Consider the following 15,719-nt stretch of genomic DNA (forward strand, 5'->3'; position numbering starts at 1 on the left):
AAATTTAAAAAGAAAAAAGCAAATAAAACGAAGAAAAAAAAAAGAAAATGAAAAAAGCAAATAAAACGAAGCTATGGCTTAATCAGCCAAAGGAGTAAATATAAACAACTGAATACTTGTCAGTGATTGGTTGAAATGATCGAAATAAGACAATTTTTTACATGAAATAAATTCGAATACAAAAATATTTTTCTGTTCTATAACACAAAATAGATAAGTATACGAAGTTTGAAAGTCTTTCGGTACCAAAAACACTACGTAAAACATTAATGAAAAATGTGGCCCCCGTTTTTAAAAAGATCCCATATATGTATGTATACATGCATATGCTCATATATCATTTGTGTCAGTCATTGGACAGCAACTACACTGGAAAATCACCTTTAAGGGTCTTCAGACGATGATACCGACTGGACTACTTGTATCGATCTTTCTTTGGGGACATAAAGGGATACAACATAAACAGCCACACCGGTTTTTGAACCGATGTAAACATAAATGCAGACGCATTATATATGTGTATGAGTGTGAAGTATTTCTGTAGTTATTATTTCAGAAGTTCCATTCAGAAAAAAACTGGTCAATCGACAGTTACTATTAAAGATACATGTACTATATCTATCACACAGTGGAACTGAACAAGCAACGACGTGGTTGCTTAGCGACTTGTTAACCATATAGACATGCCTGAAAATAATATAGTCTTGGCATGGCTGAAACGCTTTGATCAAAGGGCCGGCTTGATAAACGCGGACATGAAGCTGTTAGCCTATACAGACCTGAGACTAAATAATGCAAACCTCCTCACAAAATCCCACCCCTGTCTTATTGATAGATTTCAAGTTGACTATATTGATGGAAGATTATAAATATTAAAATAATTATTCTTTCCAGTTAGCTTTAAAACACTTTTTTCCTTGACGAAAAAACAGAAAGGAACCTGTCAACATTAACTTAACTAATTACAAGTATAAGTTAACCTAACATTAAAAAAAATCAATAATAAAAATAATACAAACAAAAATTAAAAATTTTAAAAAGTTATGTATAATGTCATGAATAAAATATCTTTAATTATTTCAATTTCAAGTACTTCTAAAAGCAAAATAAATTTAATATAATAATCATAAATAAATAAATAAATTTAGAAGTTTGCATGATCATAGAAAAATCTATTTCTTCTTCCAGAATATTCTGGATGGTTAATGAATGCTGCGGCATTGAAACATTCAGTGCGGAATAGTTGTAGGTCTAATACATCCAGTGTACCGTATCTCCTCCCTCTTTCAACGTTGTTATACCATAACGACATTCAATCAGTTGGGAAACATTATAAGGCAAACTTCTCTCTTGGTTTATTATTATTTATTACTGTAACATTGCTAATTTTACATATCGAATTATCTATATACATATATATATTTACCGGTTATATATATATAACTTATCTGTTGGAGGAAAGAGGAAAAAGGATTCAAAAACAAACAGAACGAAACAAAACAAAAACTGGTAGAAAAGAACGCATAAAAAAAAAAGTAGCAGACAAAATGAGTATAAACTACAGCAAGTGGGATCATATTGAGGTAAGTAAAAAAAAGATATAGTTTTGTCACCATGAAGTATCATTATACATAGCGGCGAAGAGAATTAACTAACGTTGAGTGTAGCTTCGAACAAGTAAACTGCATGTGTCGAGTAGTAAGCTCTTATTTTATTTCCTCTTCGTTTATACTTTGAAACGGGATTGTGTGTATGTATATACTTATACGTGTCTCTCTCTTTCTCTCTCTCTCTCTGTATATATATATATATATATATATATATATATATATATATATATATATATATATAAATAGACACATACCTATATTTATATATACGCATTACTTACATGCCCGTTTCAAAGTACGAGAACAAGTACACGCAGACAAAACATATACACACGTATCTATCTATCCGTACACACACACACACACACCTGTGTGTGTGAGTGTATACTGTATGTATATATGTGTGTGTGTATACTGTATGTATATATGTGTAGCTATGTATATACAGGTGCATGTATGCGTGTGGTGTGTATATCTCTTCTGAATTTATTTAGCTCTGCATTTAGCCACATTAATCATATATTGTTGGTAGTCGTCATACTTACAGTTAAAGAAAAAAAATCCAGAAAAAAGGGGCTTTGAACTGATTGTTCGAATTATAAAAAATAACCCTTTTCACTCTGTACACATGCGTTCCCTTGAATAATGAACAAATCCTCAGCGCGGTGCTCAGCCTTTTACAAATAGCAACCAAATTTTCCCAGAAGTCACACCCTCCCCGTCTTTAAGAAGTGGGGAAAGACACATTAAAACTAATCTTAGTCTTCCATTCATACGTAAGATGCTTTGTAGGAATATTCCATCTATCTGTACTTGACAGGAATATCGTTTTATATATATCTCTGGAAGAATATTTAAAGCGCATTTGACCTCAGCTGTTCTAAATATCTTAAAAGGATGGGATGGCCACAGTTGAAATGTATTTGATCGTCTAGGTCAGTCTGTTGGAGCAGGATTGACCTGGAAGTAAACAACGAAAAAAAAAATCTATTCGAAATTACGCACTGGAATTTCCAGTTATTTATAGATCAGTGTTGACAGTCAAATTATCTGAAGTCTGTTATAGTTAATTTTGATTTTTAAATGGATTAAGATCCTTTTAAATGTCTGTCATACTCATGAGGTTTTATACGCCAAATTAGTTGGTTAGTGATTGGACTATATTCTCTTTTAACGATGTTCTTACACCTTTTCTTCTCGGATTTATTTATTTGTTTTCTTTTTTCTTATCTCCTAATTTATGTTTGTCAATATTTAGGGTATATTGTTCTTTGAGTGCGGCGGACTTTTTAAGTTCTCCGTTCAGACCCCATAGGAAAATCTCATCGTTTTTGGAACTGATAAAATAAATGGAGTTCTAGAGGGAAAGTCGATTAAGGTGATTACACCCCTGCGAACTAAAATGGGCGTGTGTGTGGACTTGTTGCTAAAATCAGAAATTGACATTTAAATCGATCCAACGTCGTAAATCTTATTCTGGATACCAGACCTATTAAAAGTTGCAAATTTATATCAAATCATTTCTTACTGTATTTTTTATATTTTATTTATTATGAAAAGTAGGACACATTGGATTACATAGTCCTGCATATACGGGCAACATTTGATAGACGACTGGGCGTCAAATCACAGGACATTTTGGCCGCAGTCTCCGACGGTGGTTCTCGCAATCTGCAGTTCTGCAGGCACTGAAGCTTGTTGCACTAAAATATCTGCTTCCTTATGCGAATACGCGGTCTCCAATTGGCCCATGCCAAACAACAAGCTTTTTAATACTAGATTAGAGAATTAGGTAATTTTTCAGATTAATACCCGCACGATTTTCACTAGGGGGTTAGGGTTTTAGGGTTAGGATTAGGATTAGAGTTAGTGTTAGGGTCACGGTTTTATAGTCAGGGTTAGTGTTAGGGTTACGGTTTTATAGTTAGGGTTAGGTTTAGGGTTTTAGGGTTAGGGTTAGATAATTAATATCTATCATGGTTATCGAGGGCGGTGAGCTGGCAGAATCGTTAGTACGCCGGGCGAAATGCTAAGCGATATTTCGCCTGCTGTTACGTTCTGAGTTCATATTCCGCCGAGGTCGACTTGCCTTTCATCCTTTCAGGGTCGATTAAGTAAGTACCAGTTATGCACTGGGGTCGGTGTAATCGACTTTAATCCCTTTGTCTGCCCTTGTTTGTTCTCTCTATTATTTACCCCCCTGTGGGCAATAAAGTAATAAATATCTTTCATGGTTATCTTGTACTTAGTCTCTCTCTGGAAAAAAAAAATTTAAGTCAATTTAATTTTAAACCATTCCAAAGCTACTCGTCCACCATAGAAACGTCTCGAGTAAATTTTTACATTCATTCCCCTCCACTCGCTGTCTTAGTAAAGACTATTTCAAGATTTTTTCAAATTTTGAAAGTTTTGCAATACATTCAGAAATTTTGCAGTCATTTATTAAAGTCGACAGAAGAATATGGACGTTGTTGTTTAGCTCCACAACAGGATTTCTTTCCGTTCCTCTTCAGTCTAAAGTGTTGTTTAAAACAGACTGCAGATTTGTTTGCTGTTTCGTTCTAACAGGTTGAGCGACTACGTAGAAGTTCAATCTTTTGTTGACGTACATGTTGTTAACATTGTGTTTTTTAGCTCCAGATCAGCTGTATATGAACAGACATATCAGAGGACGGCCCCTCCCATCTTTTTTTAAGGGGTATAGTACGATTCATGAGATATTTTTAGCAAGTCAAGCAACCACGTGTAGTCCGTCTTGTTGGTAATATAGATACGTATGGTTATATTGATATGCATATTTATTAGATATGTGTATTTATTAAACTAACCTTCATTTTATATTTATATATTATCACTAAAAATTATTTTTCTCTGTGACCAAGGGTTTCGTCTGAAACGTCGACTTCTCGTCTTCCTCACGACATAAAACTTATTCCACTGTGTGAATTATTGGTATTACTTTCTGCCGACGCAAAGCATCACAAGTTTCTTCAGATTCTGCTCTTTTAATTGGATATGCATTTATGTCTGTTATATTTCTGACATTATTACAAGTCAAGATTTAGGCGGCAAGATGGCAGAATGGTTAGCATGCCGAGCAAAATACTTAGCGGCATTTCGTCCATTTTTACGTTCTAATTTCACATTCCCCCGAGGTCGAATTCTCGACCAAGGTAAAGAATACGTACACCCGGTGGTTAGGGTTTAAGGCTAGGGTTTTTGTTAGGCCGAAAACGGGTGGTGTACGTATTCTTTTCCTCCGCCGACTTTTCATTTCATCCCTTGCGGGGTCAATAAAATAAGTACCAGTTGAGTAATTGAATTACTCCTTCTCCGAAATTTGCTGGCATTGTGCGAAAATTTGAAATCGTTATAAATCAAGAAGTAAAGGTGGTGATGGAGGGAAGACCTGTTTGCATTAACGTTCTAGGTTTCATAATCTTACTACATGGAGAAATTCCTTACTGAAAGCGTTTGAGCTTTACATTGAATCCACTGTAGTAGACGAAAATTTTTTTTTTAACTGTGACTTGTGAAGGCACGGAAAGAATCCCTTTCGTTCCTTCGACCATTTTTGTCATATAGCAATAAATATTAGTGATAATTATTAAGTACATTTTTGTTCCGATATAATAGGTCCTCCTCTCTCTCTTTTTATTTTTTCAAGTTATCTTAAAAGACAGTAGGGTGTCATTTGAGGGAGGTATTTGGCTCTGGTTTTGCTGGCTTGAATATAGCTAATGTTTTCAACTTTGTTATTTGTTCCCATATTTCAAGTTTCTTGAGAATGTAAACAAAGCGAAACAAAATCATCTGTTTATAGGTAACTATGAGTTGTTTAGTCTCCAGTAAAATCTTGATTGAGCTAACCTCTGTCTAAAGGCGTCCCAGCTGTAACCATGTCGTCTCTTTTCTCCCCAGACATAGCCGAGGATGTAAGTTGGGGAGCGAGAGTTGGTTGCTATTTCTAGCTCGCTCCTTCGTTGTGTATCAATGGGACATTGTTGTTTATAGTTCCATGCTAGTCAGTCTTTTTACGAGAAGACCTATGATGAAAGATGGCCCAGTTAGAACCGTTCCGTCTATGGAACAACTCTATTTTTATACAAACTCTGAAAAGTTATTTCTAATTTCTGGGAGACAGTTTGAAACTCGTGTAAATAAATAAACAGATAAATGAAAAAAGTTATTTGTTACAGACGCTGATCGCTTTTCCGCACCATTGAAATAAAAGTCACGTAGTTCTAGTTTTTTTGTCCCTTGTCAGCTATGATCCAGGAGGTCTTTGATGAAAGGCATTCCAGTCATAGTTTATTCCGTTTAAAACAACGAAACAAAACTAAGACACTGTTCTATTTTTTAGACGGTAGAAGGTAATTTGATGGAGATGTGTAGTTATTTTTTACGTTGAACGACTATTAGAGACTCAATCGTTGACTCATTGTTACGTCTCTGATAGTATCCACATCTTTACTGTTGTAGATTTCACGCTCAGATATGCTTGGCTACTTGTTTTGTGTGCAGTTTCGTAGACTCGACACTTACTCTTTCCACTGTCCAGTTTATTTTCTGTACAGTTGTTGCTCCAGGTCTGCCCAAATCGAGCTTCATTTCCAGTCTCTTTCAGGCTTTTAGGTAGCATTTTGGGTGTTGTGCAAAGTGCACCAATTGTTACAGGAATAATTGTCTTGACCTGAGTGTCCTCAGCTTTCTGGTTAGAACCAGATCTTTCTCAAGTTTTTCAATTTCTTTGGTATCAACTTCGCTATCGCAAGGAAATTCCAAAATCTATGATCTTACACTTTTGGTTACTTAATGGTGTTCCAGCTGTGATCATTGCGTTTTTTTTTTAAACAGAACAGTGTGTGATATGGAGAGGCTGCTATTTCAAGCAGATCTAGCAACCAAGTAGAGTAGACCTCGTTGGTTCGTAGAACAGATTGAAGAGGAGACAAAATCTGATGTTGGTTAGCTGGGCTAAATTTGATCGTGGGTCCTGTCATTAATAAAATGTGCACCCTCGCACAGAGCTTCTGTTTATTAAAACGATAAATATTTCAATGTGTAATGTTTTCTTCTGTTGGTCTGGGCTGAATGACAGTAATACATTTTTATTATTACGCCAGTGAAGGTAGAGGACAGGCAGAATCGTTAGCACAAACCCCTTCAGGTAGATGACCCTGCTCGATCTGTAGAAAAGGCGTAGGTAGAAACTCTATAAGATGTACCCAGTGTAAACTATGGACACATAAGAGGTGCAGCAATATCAAAGTAAAGCTAACTAGGAAGATAGTTTTTGTATGTGGCAGATGCTCAGGAGCAATAAACACTGAAAATGTGCAAAGAACAACTTCTGCCACATTCCAGGGGAAAAACTAGAAGTAATTGATAGTTTCCATTACCTAGGTGACCAAGTCAGTGGTGGGGGTGGGTGCTCTGAAAGTGTAGCTACTAGAATAAGAATAGCCTGGGCAAAGTTCAGAGAGCTCCTACTTCTGCTGGTGACAAAAGGCCTCTCACTCAGAGTAAAAGGTAGACTGTATGATGCATGTGTACGAACAGCCATGCTACATGGCAGTGAAACATGGGCCATGACTGCTAAGGACATGCGTAAGCTTGCAAGGCACAAAGCCAGTATGCTTTGCTGGATGTGTAATGTCAGTTTGCATACTCGACAGTATAAGGTCCTTGAGAGAAAAGTTGGACCTAAGAAGCATCAGAGGTGGTGTGCAAGAGAGATGACTGCGCTGGTATGGTCATGTGGTGTGAATGGATGAGGATAGCTGTGTGAAAAAGTGTCACACTCTAGCGGTTGAGAGAAACTGTGGAAGAGGTAGACCCAAGAAGACCTGGGATGAGGTGGTGAAGCACGACCTGCGAACATTAGGCCTCACTGAGGCAATGACTAGTGACCGAGACCTTTGGAAATATGCTGTGCTTGAGAAGACCCGGCAAGCCAAGTGAGACCATAACCCGTGGCCTCTGCCAATGGAGTAACCAGCTCACTTAGGTGTACCTTTCTTTCATTGGATGCTAAACTCTGCTTGCGAAGACCTGTTGAGGCAAGTGAAATTGAAATCAAATTCGATGACAGCACTGCATGACTGGCATCCGTGCTAGCGGAGAGCTAAGAGCACCATCCGAGCATGATTGTTACCAGGGCTGCTGGTGGCACATAAAATGCGCCATTCGAGCATGATCGTTACCAGCGTTGCCTTACTGGCACTTGTGCCAGTGGTACGTGAAAAACAGCATTTGAGCAAGGGCGTTGCCAGTGCCACTGGACTGGCTCCTGTGCAGGTGACACGTAAAAACGTCATTTGAGCGTGGCCGTTGCTAGTACCGCCTGACTGGCCCTCGTGCCGGTGGCATGTAAAAGCACCCACTACACTCAGATTGGTTGGCGTTAGGGAGGGCATCCAGCTGTAGAAACTCTGCCAGAGAACAACTTCCACCACATTCCAGGGAGAAAAACTAGAAGTAGTTGATAGCTTCAAATCAAATTTGCAAATTCGATGACTGGCATCCGTGCCAGTGGAGCGCTAAGAGCACCATCCGAGCGTGATCGCTGCCGGAGCAGCTGACTGGCTTCCATGCTGGTGGCATGTAAAAAGCACCATTTGAACGTATTATTCTCAGCTACTGAAACGGAGAGGGGCGGCTGGTATACATGGGCAACTGTTGGTCTTCTACAAACAACCTTGCCCAGACTTGTTCCTTGGAGGGAAACTTTCTAGATGCAACCCCATGGTCATTCATTACTGAAGGGGGTTTTTACTTTTATACAATATCTGGACTTATAAAAATTTGATAGTGAATGTGCAAATGATTTCTCATTTATTTAAAAATAAAACGTAAAAAACAAAGGCACAAGGTTTTCTGCTACTATAGGGTTCACAATAATATTTGAAACCATAAACATTTACAAAACTCTTCAAATATTTGCCAACACAGTAATTATAAACATTAACTATTTAGCATTTAAATGAGCCATATCCAGCCCAAAGTTTTCTATGTGTTTCATGTGCAAACTGATCAGATCTAGTCTCTCACACCTACCCGACAATGTCATTAAAAACATAATCACATCACTGAAATCTCAAAGCTACAAGATAATGCATGATTAATACAAATCAATGTGGTTAATGCCAATATCCCCTGACTGGCTCCCTATGTTGGTGGCACATAAAAAGCACTATCTGAATATGATTGGTGCCAGGGCCACCTGACTGGCTCCTGTGCCGGTGGTACATAAAAAACACCCAATACATTCTTGGAGTGGTTGGCGTTAGGAAGGGCATCCAGCTGTAGAAACATTGCCAGATCAGACTGGAACCTGGTGCATCTGCTGGCTTACCAGACCTCATCAAGCCGTCCAACCCATGCTAGCATGGAAAACAGACGTTAAACAATGATGATGAATGTGAATGAATATGTATTACATTTGACAGAGCAATCTGAATGCTAAAGGTTTAAGTGAACACTTGTGGACTCGAGTGTAGCATTTTGTTTTTTATAATTCTTCCAACATGGACTCTTTGTTTGTTTGTTGCCAAGAGTATTGTAAAATACCAGGTGGGTCACTGTTCAGTCAAAATAACACATGTCGACACAATGAAAAGGATGGAAGATTTAAAAACAACAAAATGGAAGCCTGTGCTGAAGCTGCAGTATGCTTGAAGCCTTGCAGAATAAGTGGGAACATTAGTGTTACGGAAGGCTGTAAGCAATGAGAATCAAACATTAAATGTCAATAACATTATCAAATATATTGTAATGTCACCTTATAACTTTTTAATTAGTCCTGATATCTCAAGTAAACTACTATTAAAAAAAAAAAAAAAGAAAAAAATTTTTTTTTTCAAGTGTTAAAAATCAATAGAGTAGTATATCTGTTATTTTTGCATACCTGCATGTTGTGATCAAAAGACCATGTGTGATGAGTTATGCAGTTTTTGGCTGTGGATTGTGCTCCATGGACTAGTATATTTGTGAGGAATTGAGTCACATTATCATACATGGTGATTAAGAGCTACTACTTCTCATTCAAGTTAGTTTGGTTTTTTTAATCAGAATGGTTACTTCAGTCCACAGTGTTCTATATTATGGGCTGTAGCTATGATGGTGGTTGTGAAGTGCTGGTTCTTAATAAATGCAGGTGCATCTGTCAAGGTGTTTCTTTAATTTAGATGTATAATGGCTGAATTGTGTTACACAATGTAACATTGCAAACATGTGTTAATATTGTAGATGTGGAAGTTAGTGCTCATAGATTTCTGTTGTTGATGAGCCATTTCTGAGTAGACCAGCTGCATATTTAGTCGTGCTTGATTGACTGTGTTGATGGCAGTGGTTGTATTTTTGTTGAAGTCCAGTAATTTCAAGGAACAAGCATTTAAAGAGTTTCCGTTTCCTGGGCTTGTAGCCATGAAGGTAAGGAATACTGAGTATCCACTGACCTCCAGCACCTTTTTGGAAATTTTGTGGTATGGATGGCCTGATCTTTTAGCTCAGTGCATTTATTCTGGATACAGATAAGTTCAGTGTGATGTGTACCAACTAATATGAAGTGAATGAACAGATTTCTGGTGGCACAAGTCCATTGCAATTTCTATTTAAAGTTTTTGTGTATTGATTCTCTTGGAGCTTATCTTGTCTTTCTTTTATACTGTTATACAGTTGCCTCTGCTTCTCAGAGCTTCATCAGCCATTTCTGATTCACTTAACTTCTCTCATCATCTATATTGTCAACACCCCAGGCCATACATCTTACCCATTCCTTCTCTTGGAACTTTGACTCTCTGGAATTTCATATCTTGTCATGTTTTCTCGTAGCCATTGACTTTCAACAGTCACTATTGTTGCAAAGGCCATGGGCAGAGTTCCTTCCAAACTAAAAGAAGGTGTACAACTGAGAGGGAATCCAGTCATAGAAAATCTGCTTCAATGAACTCTGTTTGATCTATGGAAGCATGGGAATGAAACTTTAAAATGATGATGATGGTGGTGTCAAAGAATAGTGACGATAGGTTTTATAATGTTAAAGATAGTTCACTGCAAGTTTGTGTTTTGGAAGTTGTCAGATATTTTTAGAGGTGTGTCATGAGAGATGAAGTTAAAAATTGTTTTGCTGTTAATGGTTGTCAGAAATGCGTGTATAAAAGAATTTATTTTTAAGCTGTCCTATAGTGTGGTGTTCAAGGATCTGAGTTGGAAAGAGGAATCTGCAGATTGATGTCAAGGGCAAGTCATTTCAGGAATTGCATGTGGGGGTGGGAAGGTGATGCATCTGTGTGTTGTTGCTTTTGTTGTTTTGTTTTAGAATTGTTATATAATGTTGCTCAATTTCCAGATCTTTTGCAGTGTTTGACTAGATGAGCACAGTTTGAAGGTGTATATTTGTGATTTTGCCAAGCTTTGAAGGTTTTTTTCCTTTTATTTTTTGGTTTTTGTATTTCTCTATTGCTTTTGTTTCTGATGGAAGGTATATATTGTGTTGTGTTATATCTTGCATTTGTATTTCTGTGTACCCTTTGTGGCTTTTATCTTATGTGAGTTAACTTGCTATTGGTGTATGGGTGTGTTACTTGAAGTTGTCATGTGCAAGGTTGTGTGGCTGTTGTTGACTTTGTATGATTTGTTACTGCTTGTTTTGTGGTTTATATCCATCATGAATGTTTGCCTGTTGTAGGATATTTTTTAATTGGCCTATAATTGTTTTATTGTATATATTGTGATGTTACTGGTCTTGTTTAGCCTCTGGTCAACCCTGATTGAATAAGTATTCCAGTCACGAACATCCTGTCACTTTAGTGGTATCTTGGACTACATTATCCTGTGTCCTTTCAGGGAGTTTTTAACTGCTATTTCTTGGAGAATAAACAACCACATAGCTGGTTCATGCAATGTCTGTATTGGTTATTGTTCAATCTCAGGTCGTCCGTGAATGAACAAAGAAAGCATTCCAGCTTCCCCTTAAGTATTGATATATAGGATTACATTATCCAATGTCTCCTTTGCTAGATTATAGGGTGTAATTAAAGGATAGTTGGTTGCATTTTCTAACAAGGGGCTCCTTCATTAGCTTGTGTAGGGTCTATATTGTTGATTATTGTAATTTTAAATTCTGGGATTGGTAAACTTATTGTTTTTTAAAGTTTGTGCCTATATATTTGCTTGATTTGTTCAATCTGCTGTGGTGATGATGGACTGTTAATTGGAGGAGAATTATGGGGTTGTTTGTCGGCTGGTTGTAATAAGTAGGTGCATGGAGTGGAAAGTAATGTCTGGAGACAAGTTGCAGTTAACTTGGTGAGGTATGTGGGTGGGTTGTTTAGGTTATAAATAACCTACTTTTAATGTAATTGTGCCTCCACTTATGTTATCTGCTTTGTTTTTGTACCAGGATGTGTTGTGTACATGAAATTTTACGTGTAGTCTGGTGGGGCAGTTAGTGAGGTTATTCTTGGTATTTTACTTGTTTCAGTCATTTGAATGCAGCCATGCTGGAGCACTGCCTTTTAGTCGAACAAATCAACCCCAGGACTTATTTGTTGTAAGCTTGGGACTTATTCTATTGGGATGTAGCAATATTAATAGTTTCATCAAAGTAGATATTGTGAGCTTTAGGAGAGGAACATTAAAATATTGTAATACCCTTGGTTTTACTACAGGTGAAATGTTACTGTTAATATAATAATAATAATATTTTATTGCATTGGTACATGGCTGCACATAGTTATAGAGCAGGATTATAGTCAACTAAATACAACAAATATTCATTTTATCAACTGTGGAGATATGAACTCGGATTGTAGGCTAATGAAACTTTTTTATAAGTTTAGTCAGAGGAATTAGGATGGGCAACATCTGTGATCCTTTGCAGGATGTCTGAGACTGGTGAGAATAAGGGAGAAAGTTATACTAAGACCAGAGTTTCGACTGGAATGTTTGTAACTAGATGCTACTTCTGTTGATTATTTCTTTTTAATTATTCCGAGTTGTTATAATTTGTCCAATTTCCAGTTTTTTTTTGTAGTTTGAATGACTAGTTAAGTTGTTGGTGAGCCACATAGGTTTTAGGTCTAGGTCTATGTACTTTTGTGAAAGGGCCAGGTGTAAGTGCCTATCTTCTAAACCAGGGGTTTTCAAACTGTGGTCCCTGGACCACAGGGGGTCCGTGGACAGCAAATACTTTTTATGGGCAATTTGATTTTATATGTTTTTTAATCGAAATCTTTTAATTGACAATAAACCTATTTGTTAAATACTGTTAAAAATAAATAAATGTAAAAATATGTTATCTTAAGCAAATATTTATGTATAAATTTCATAAGCGTTTATAAGGTAAAGTCTGAAATATAAAGGTCCGCAAGTCAAAAAGTTTGAAAACCCCTGTCCCAAACCACATACTAAAATGCGTTTAGTGCAGTACTCTTCCTTCTCAGTGTCATCTTACCACATTTAGATTTTGTAGAAGGGCAAATGACAAGTAAATTAATTGTAGTATGTTGTTATTAATACATTTTGCATCCCATGTCCTGTCCACTCAAAATTATGACAAACCTGAGTGATTTTTATTTCCTGTTGTGTATATCATGGTTTTAGAATTGGTATCCCTGCATGTCATTAGGGGTAGCTAAAAGGGCTGGCATCAAGAAGAGCATTTGGTTATGCCGAAATGGAAAAGCAGATGTAACAATGACGATGTCTTCTGATTCCTTCATCTGCACATTAACAGATATGAAGTTTATTCTTCATGTATGATGTCTATTGTTATACTTGTGTGAAAGATTTTGTAAATGAAAAGGATTTTCATTTACAAAGTCTTTTCTTCACTTGTCAGAGCAAAACATGTCTGGAGTTGTCTTAATCTGATAAAAACAATATTGTTTTTTTCTTCATTGCTTAATTATTCCAACTCAGCCTTTTAATGCTCTTTACATTAAATATATTAGCAATAACATACTCATTGATGTTGTAAATGAATGGATCTCTGATTTATTTTATTCTTTCATATTGAGTGAAATGCTGGCTTAATAGCAAATTGATAATTTTGTTACCAACTTCATTGGCAATTTAATGACAGCCTTCTATTTTTTTTAACATGGCAACGTGGGTTGGATACATTATATTACCAGTTGTAACAAACTTTTGTCACCTTGGTTTCTTTCGTTTCATTCTCAGCATTTGGGACTTTTTCACTTTGCAGCCATTGTCTACAGCAGTGGTTCTTAATACGGGTAGTAACCTCCCCACGGGGGTGTTGTGAGTTCATGAGGAACAGCAAATGTTAAGGGAATAACATTTGCTGTGGGGGTTGCTGAGTGTTTAGAGGGCATATTTCTTAGAAATAGAATATTTAAACCAAGTACAGTACTTATTCACAAAAAGTCTTTGTCACAATTAAAATATCAATATAACATTGGGTAATGAGTGAACATATGGACAGTACCACTATCCATATGATTTCATTATAGAAGTCTTTGCCTTCTTCAATCAATGATAAAGCATTGTGAAAAATTAGCTTGTTTGGCCAAATATTGGGAGGAACCACTTGTAAAATGCCCTTCTGTGAAAGATGGTGCTGGGTTATAAACGGTTGAGAACCACTTGTAAATGTCCATATAGTTGTCTCTCCAGCATGCACTGTCCAGTGTTATCTCAGTTAATTTGTGCTCCTTATTTTATGCAGTTTAATATTCTTTTCTACTCTAGACACAAGGCCTGAAATTTTTTGGGGGAGGAGGCCAGTCGATTAGATCAACCTCAATATGCAACTGGTACTTAATTTATCGACCCCAAAAGGATGAAAATCAAAGTCAACCTTGGCAGAATTTGAACTCAGAATGTAAAGACAGATGAAATACCACTAAGCATTTCGTCCGGTGTGCTAACGTTTCTACCAGCTTGCCGCCTTAAATTTATGCAATTTAATATTGCACATCCAATGGAGTATATGTGACTCACTTATCTGCAACTCCTACAGCTTTTTTGCATTCAATAATCATCACCATTTTAACATCAACTTCTCCATGCTTGCATGGGTCTGGGTTTCTTTACCTTACAGCCATGCCTATACCTGTGTTAACATTGTTTACACAGTATCAAATTCTTACCTATTTTTTTCCCTTCATATTGAACCTATCATAGAATTTAAACTCCTAATTTAGGAATAAGTCAATATACACAGCACATTCTTTTGCAAAACCAGTACAGAGAACACAAGTAGGAAGACAGTAGTTATATCACACTGAAACTATTTATACTAAACAACCGAGATGGTATCAGAAATTTCTTCTTTTACTAACTAGCACTTTTAATTTTTGCCGTGTTGACTATTGGGCCGTTGTCCTTTTATAGTTCTAAGGGGTCCATACCACATTTTTCAGAGCTACCTAAAATGCAGCTGGGACATATAGGTGGTACAGAGGTTTCTAAGGAATAATAGGCAAGTTCAACTGCTGATTTTACTTAAAAAATACACATGTTGGGGTTTTGCAACAGGAAGTGCTATTGGCTACAGAAAGTCCACCTCAATAACTTCCTTCTAATTCATACCAGCATGGAAGAGTAAACTTAAAAAAAGATGTTAACAAGCATGCAATTAACTTTGTCATTATCCTCATATGTCATTCTTTGTGCTAATGCAATATGATAAATATTGATCATTACATTACATAACTATAGTTTTGTGTACTATCTAACCACTAGAAATACAAAACTAATCACAGAACAAGAACAGCATTGAATAACCTATGTCTTAGATATTTTGCAATGACTTTTGCTTATACACCATTTAATTTGCCTAAAAATGGTTGTTTTTGTAAGCTACTACAACTACTTCCATTTTTATATAATACAGCTGCAATTAATAAACATTTTGCAAATGGTGAAATAACTTCCATTTTCAGCTAATAACATGTATGAGGGGTTATGCATAGGCTCAGATTAAAACCTTGAGTGAAAAGAAAAAAAAAAAAAGTGGACCTCTGTCCAAATTGAAAATTCTTCTCTGCCCGAGTTGAAAATTCTTCTCTGCCCGAGTTCTCCTCTGTCCGAGTTGAAAATTCTCCTCTGCCCGAGCTCTCCTCTGCCTGAGTTGAAAAT

General features: G+C 36.6%; 1 protein-coding gene across 2 annotated transcripts in view; it reads left to right on the forward strand.

Moving 5' to 3' along the window:
- Positions 1-1,217: 1,217 nt before the first annotated feature.
- The window catches only part of LOC106870674 (hsp90 co-chaperone Cdc37), a 36,085-nt gene continuing 21,583 nt past the window's right edge, over positions 1,218-15,719 (forward strand). Inside the window, exon 1 of one of the 2 annotated variants that reach the window (XM_014916823.2) lies at positions 1,218-1,583. In XM_014916823.2, coding sequence (XP_014772309.2) covers positions 1,548-1,583 — 36 coding nt within the window. In that variant the 5' untranslated portion in view covers positions 1,218-1,547. Of the gene's footprint in view, positions 1,584-11,013; positions 11,034-15,719 lie in introns of those variants that run through there. The other variant, XM_014916827.2, reaches the window with a different exon arrangement.

The sequence above is a fragment of the Octopus bimaculoides genome, chromosome 1 (assembly GCF_001194135.2).
Source record: "Octopus bimaculoides isolate UCB-OBI-ISO-001 chromosome 1, ASM119413v2, whole genome shotgun sequence".
Lineage (NCBI taxonomy): Eukaryota > Metazoa > Mollusca > Cephalopoda > Octopoda > Octopodidae > Octopus > Octopus bimaculoides.